The sequence below is a fragment of the Ptychodera flava genome, chromosome 1, assembly GCF_041260155.1.
Source record: "Ptychodera flava strain L36383 chromosome 1, AS_Pfla_20210202, whole genome shotgun sequence".
NCBI lineage: Eukaryota > Metazoa > Hemichordata > Enteropneusta > Ptychoderidae > Ptychodera > Ptychodera flava.
In genome coordinates, this window is record NC_091928.1 from 17,953,337 (window position 1) to 17,960,208 (window position 6,872).

General features: G+C 38.4%; 1 protein-coding gene across 1 annotated transcript; it reads right to left on the reverse strand.

The window, feature by feature from the left end:
- Positions 1–248: 248 nt before the first annotated feature.
- Positions 249–5,680, reverse strand: LOC139133450 (uncharacterized). Its single transcript, XM_070700091.1, has 6 exons — positions 5,539–5,680; positions 4,938–5,059; positions 3,600–3,656; positions 1,250–1,391; positions 714–835; positions 249–343 (listed from the first exon to the last, which is right to left on the reverse strand). Exons 1-6 carry the CDS (start codon positions 5,640–5,642, stop codon positions 273–275), a joined length of 618 nt encoding a protein of 205 aa, XP_070556192.1. The 5' UTR covers positions 5,643–5,680; the 3' UTR covers positions 249–272.
- Between the last annotated feature and the right edge of the window lie 1,192 nt (positions 5,681–6,872).

The window sequence follows — 6,872 nt, forward strand, 5'->3', positions numbered from 1 at the left end:
ATCCTGCATCTACAAAATCCTGGTAAAAAATAGAACGTTTTCCAATCAAAATGTCCTTATTGTTCCATAAAATAGTTTTTCTTGGATTCAAATTATTTTCACAGTGTGGTTTTTTCAAATTTAACTCTTCCCATGTTTTCAACATACTGTAAAAGAAACCACTGATTTTCAATGGCAGTAATTCTACTTTAAAATTACATTTCAGTAATAACTTTATCTGATCAGTTAGCCATGTGAGATAGAGTCGCTGCTCGGGTCATTCCTCGCCCAATTCACTTCTTCTCATAGGTCGTATACTTGAACTTGATGTGATCCCCTTCGTCCGGTATGAAGCAATCTACACCTAAAGTGATTATTGAATAAAAATTATATAGAAATGGCATTGAATGTGTTGTTATCGTGCCTATGCTTCTGACATTTGACATATACACTGCATATATGTACTGAAACACCAAAAATCGTGACTCCTTGAGCATGGGAGATTATCACATCATTTACCCTAACACCGTATTCCATTTTGTATTCAGACAAAGACAATAAAAGATAAAACCGTTTTACATTTTATTTTCATGTACTCATCGGCGCTCTGGAATATCAAGATTGGTCAAGCTTCCTAAAATAATATCTACTCCTCATTAATAAAACAATAACAGACTTTGTGAACATTTACCCGAAATTATAAACTTTTATTTCTCTTTAAAGAGAAAACTAACCTGTTTCTAATGGCTTTTCGTGGTTGAAAATTTCCCAATAAAGTTTCCTCTCGAAATCACCCCAGACTCCCTGGATTGCTTCAATGTAATGGCCGAGTCGAGGGTACACACTCGTCACAAATCTTTAAAAAACGTGACAATTCATAATGAACACCTATTATATGGTGGTGCTTAATATCAACCGATGGTGTCTGCTACTTATCAATTTCGTTTTCAACTTGTGGTCAATATGGAATTGATAATTTGGACAAATAACGACAGCAATAAAAAAATAGCCATAAAAGTTTCTGTCTGTCTGTCTATAGAAGAAGAAGAACAAGAAGAACAAGAAGGAGGAGGAGGAGGAGCGGCGGAGGGGGAAGAGAAGAGCCACAACTTTGTTAGATTCATATTTGAAACTTAGAATGTTCACGCACGTATGATGATAGCGTGTTGATAAATGATTGTAAGTGTCTGTGAAGTACGTGATATTTTTAAATTTCAGATGATTGAAATGATATAAACTCCACGACGTGAGTATTAAAAAAACTACCTACTTGAACTTATGCTGACTTCTATGTTCCAATATTTTCATCATTTGATAGAGAGGTGTACCAAGATTGACGTAATCAAGATGGTAGGAACCAAGGGTGGTATTACCATGAATGGTATCGATGACAGATACATTGGCAGAAAAATCTGGCGGGAAAACGTCAGAAACAGATTGGTCAGCATTCTGTCAACACACACTGCTCTCGGCCGTAGTAGTTTGCGTCGGAGTAGAAAAAAGCAAGAACATTATCTACCAGGGGTGCAGTTTATCACATGCCCGTATATCGAACGTCGCGCGCTCCATAGGATTCAATGTATAACTCCTCGATAATATGATGGGCCGCATAGTCATCATTGGACTGAAGGTGAATCTGAACTATTTTAAACTTTACAACTTCGAGCTGTAAAAATGATAAAATTATATGTTTTACATAGAAAATACTGTTTTAACAAAATTATGCGAAAAAATTCGACATCCGCATTACAGTGTTTTAAATATATCAATGCGCCGTTCGATGATGAAAATCATTCTATTTTTTCAACAGAATTTCGTATAACATGGAAATAAAGCATATAATTGTCATTTGTAGGTAAACACAAAATTTTTGAGTTAAAATTATGCAAGATAGGCATGTAATAAAAATATTATAGCCCAAACAAGGAACTATGTACCCTCGAGGCATGAGACCATTTGCCCTTCTTATGTCGGGCAAATGGTAACCTACCCTCGGGCACATAGTCCCATGTCTGGGCTGTAATATATAATGTTGATCGTCGCAGAATGGCGGGGTGCACAAACGTTATACTGACTTTATAATACAGTGGAATTTGATCGAGTGTCCGTTTTGCCTTGCAGAGCTCGACAAGTCTACATGTTGCTTATCATTAGAAAAGTAAACATTTGCAACAAATTGAGTCTTTGATGTTAGATTATACAGCGCGCTCGGCGAACGTTACCCATGTCTAGTCTACAATCATGACAGTCGTTTCAGCATGCCACTCATGCACAACAAGCTTGACACCGCACTATAGCTATAGCACATCATCAAAGTTTTCTGTCAGCTATTTGTGTACTTTGATTTGGGAAATACAACCCAGACAAAACTCACTGGCATATTTTTCGATTGTCGGATCTATATCTCGAGGAAAGTTCTCAACATCAACCGGACTGACTCTGGGCGTTTTATCATAGTAGAACATTGTATTTCTTCAGAAAGGTAAAGAATATTTTGAAGGCAGAGAGATAGCACCGTCCCCTCCATGCTAACCCGTTGCCGTGTATGATGCCGTCCGGGAAATTAAGTGCCAAAATACAGTGAATTATTTCAGAAACACTGGGTGTGTTATTCAATGGCACAAAATTACCGTGTTGATTGAATTGCACTTGCATGTGCAAAATCACGGAGGGACGGTGGCAAAATCAACACTTTTCTTCAAGTCTATTTTGTAGCTCAGAGAAGTGTCAATTGAGAAAGTTTCATTTAGCTGAGACAAAAGAGAAAGCGGGATTAAAGTTTCATGCAGGAGTGTTTAGCATTATTTGGTTGACAATATTCAGTGTTGTATCGTGTCAAACTTGTCGATAGAGTAGACTGCACTGGCAATGCTACAGACTGCATGCTGAAGGAACTGTTGTCGTGATTGCTGACATCGAGAGGACTGAGGAGAAGAAAAGTACTTGATTCTTCATAAAGTTCCCAATTTAAAAGTAAACACCTAAAAGAAAACTGGTGATGTGCATGTAGTGCAGTGTTATGCTTGTTGTGAGTGACATACTGAAACGACTGCAGTGATCGTGACGAGACAGTGTATGGGAAAAGTTTGCCGCGCGCTGTAATCTAACACCAACCAAAGACGAAGACTCAATTTGTTGCAAATGTTTACTTTTCAATGATAAGCAACATGTAGACTCGTCGAGCTCTGCCAAGGCAAAACGGACACTCGATCAAATTCCACTGTACCTTACAATACGTCAATCACGCAATATAGTTCTTTACTTGGTGGTGTATATTTTGACTTATCAGTCACTCAGTGACACGCAAGATACGAAGTAGAATATGTCGATTAATGTTAAAGTGAATATAATAAATATCCAGGCGATTTAAAAATGGTACATGAAAATTCTGTCAGTGGGGAAATGTTATTGGAAAGGAGATAGGGCGGTGAGAACGCTTTAGCAAAAATTACCATCAACTCTTAGAAGGGTATTAGTTCAATTAAGCCCAATACGAATTATATTGTTGTCTCAGCTGGTAAAGTGGAATGGTTTAGGTTATGTTTTGGAACAAGTCAGAACGTCTTGCTCTTTCCACAGCAGTCCTACTTCTTTTCCGTGCTCAGACATTTTATACTCACATCTCATGTATTTCCAAATAACGAGGTCGCCATCTTTAGGGTAGAAGAAATCGACCCCTGTGAATGAGATTTGGTAAACAACAATTGTAAGAAACCACAAAATATGTCTGTATGTTCCGATGTTGGAAAAGAGGACAAGTTCATACAACATTGAGCTCCCTCTAGCTCTATAGCGAGAACAAAAGAACCGGAATGTAGATCTGGAGTGTCATTTCTTAAAACAAAAAATATGTAAATGACTATAGCTAGAATAGAATGCCTAGTTAACCTACATGAAATTATGAAATTGACATTAGAAACGGTTGCAGAAAATCAACCATTCTGACCAAACCATAGACTGGAAGATCCGTCGCTCGAGGGCGCTCTCTACTCCCCCTCAGTGGAGCGTTGGTAGGCGTCTGTACGGCGCTTATCTGACAAAACGTGCTTATTTGACAAAAATAACTAATTACTGCTTGTAGCCTTACTCATTTGTGGAGAGTAATCCCTCACACAATACTTCGTCTGTTAAAACACACGAATGAAATTTTAATTACAGAAGTCTAAAATCACAAACATCACAAAATAGCCATAAAATAGTTAAAAAATACAGTAAATTTCATTGATTGCGTAAAATCGCCGAGCACCTCAATAAATCACTGTGTATACATCGATCAACACATAGAGGCTGTCTTAAGGGGTAGAGGAGAGGGCACGAGGCGAGGTCACATGAGGTCGTGCGCTCTCACGGTGGGGGGAGTATCAAAATCGCCACATCACAATGCGGCAATGGCAAGTAGAGCACTTTTGTTTTTGTTTTTCATCACCTTCCTCGATCGCTAATTTTTGCCATTTAAGTACATAAATTATATTCAATAAACATGCAAGTGGATGATAAGAAAAGCACCTACATGTTGCAACACGGAGTTTTATCTCCATGGGCTCGTACAGTGCTTTGTACAGTGAGCGAGCGCGAGCCCGGCCGATTGAAGAACAACCACAATAAAAATACTATATGTCAACAATTTGAGAGTAGTTTACAAAAACAAAATCCTTCGTATATAAGAATTCGTATTAACGTTAAATTGGCACACTCTGTGTACACAACATCGTACGAAGCGACGACATGCACCGCGCGCATGAAGTGCGCTGGCTAAAGTGACTCCCCAGGGTATTGCTAAAAAGAGTTTTGTCAGATAAGCACGTTTTGTCAGATAAGCGCCGTACAGGTGTCCTCGGACGGATCTGTCAAATTTCAGTCTAACCAAACCACAGTCGAATTCCAACATGGACGCATCGCTGCTGACTGTTGACAAATTTTCCCCCGTCTCTCCATTCCTAATGGATGTCTGTACTTACCTTTGTCTGAAAACTTGTTAAAGATGTACAGTCCCCAAAATAATTTATCTTCGGGGCTTGCAAATACACCATTAATTCCTTTAATGTAGTGGCCGTGCTGTTCGTCGTAGGTGGCGTTGAAACTGATGGAATGAGAGGAAGTCCTTTAGACCTAGTTTATCCAAAGCACGCTTTGTATACTGAAAAGACCGATCCGTCCTCAACATAGCGTTTAATAAGAACGTATTCGTTTGCTTCATCAAATACTAATCACGTGATCTTTATTACCGCAAATAATTTTCCGCATGTTTGTGATGTATAGGTTGAACGTGTACTTACCATCTTCTGTGTTAAATCATAAAGACAATAAGAGCTGTGATTTGTGCTGCCAATGATTTCAAAAGAGACATCGCTGCGCTGAAGTATACTTTTTGCTTGGCAACTACCGTACAACAAACAAACAAAGCATACAGAAAGAGATTTCGCACAGAGGTTTGCAGATGGTCATTCAAGTCAGTGACTAATAGGAGCAACACAATTACTGATATGCAAATATCAAGTTAACAGAAGGAAAGCCATTTGAGGCTGGCTTTTGTTCAATGAATTTTGCTGATTGACTCACCGAAACTTGTCCGGTTGTTGCCTTTGCAATTGTATCATAGCTTGGTACAAAGTCATCCGTGGTTTTATGCCTACAGTGTACTGGCCAAGCCTCTTGTGTGTCATTTCATTAAAGACGATCAGCTTGAATGTCGCGTTTTCCGCTGGAATGCACGGTAATGATTATATGTCAATACTTTGCTAACAAAGTCATGGGTTATGGTGTTATTTTTACCATTCTTTAACCTCTGCGAGTGTCAAATAGTATCTGATTTTGTGCTAGACTGATGTTTTTCTATCAAGGTATGAAGATTTTGCAGTGAAAAGATAAAATGGAATTCTTGTGCAGTACAATCAAATTTATTGCCGGATTTTAGATTTGTAATGGCCTTAAAGTTCAATGAATGTCATCTGCTTCAAACATCGCAATCATACACACTGCCTCCTCAATCTATGCGGTAACTGCCCACGTCACAAGTATTGTTTTGATTTGGCATAAGCTGTCATTTCGTTCGCTCGAATCCTTTTCGTGGCAGAAAATCGCTTTTTGTTTCCCCAAAGGCCCTGATCGACCAAGAGGCGCCAACAAATCATCATATCTATGCAAAGAAAATCTTGTATGTCATAAATGAAAAAAAATGTGACTTAAATTTCAATTCTTTGGTTGGATTTTCCAGAAGAGTTGACCGTTGGAATTATTGTTTGTCATGATCGAGGCCGTCGCTTGACCGGCAGTCTCGTTTTCACTGCATTGTACTCTTACGCCACAACGAAAAAGGAAATACCAACATGTGCGCAAAAAGCAAACAAAATTCAGACGTCAAGATATGTGTGGGAGAACTCAGCGGGTCAAGAAGGGCAATACCTTAACAATAGACATGTCAACACAATAAAGAAATCGACAACAGGTGAGTAGTAGGCGCAGCCAGATTCTAAACCCGCATATTAGGAAATGACAGGAACTCGAATTGCACAAATTTCCTCCTTTTATACGTCTAATTTTTTTTGATTACTTTCAACAGAAATATCAAGCCAAAGCTGTACGACAAATGTAAGATGCCATGTAGTTCAAATTATATCAGTTAAAAAAGATTAAAAGCACACGCTTTCGTTACTTCTTTCATGACACGTTCAAGTTCACCGATATCGACATGACTATCTACTCCGTTGTGAAAGATGTATCATAGTAACAAGTTTCAGCTAACAAAACAAATTTAAAGTAAAATGGAAAAAACACTCCAAAGTTAAAACAATCAATAGGCTAAGATCAAAGTCTGGAGTCCAGAGAAAACTGCAATGAACTCGTGATTTTCCTGACAACAAATAAAAGAAAAATCAACAGCCTTACAGTAAAAT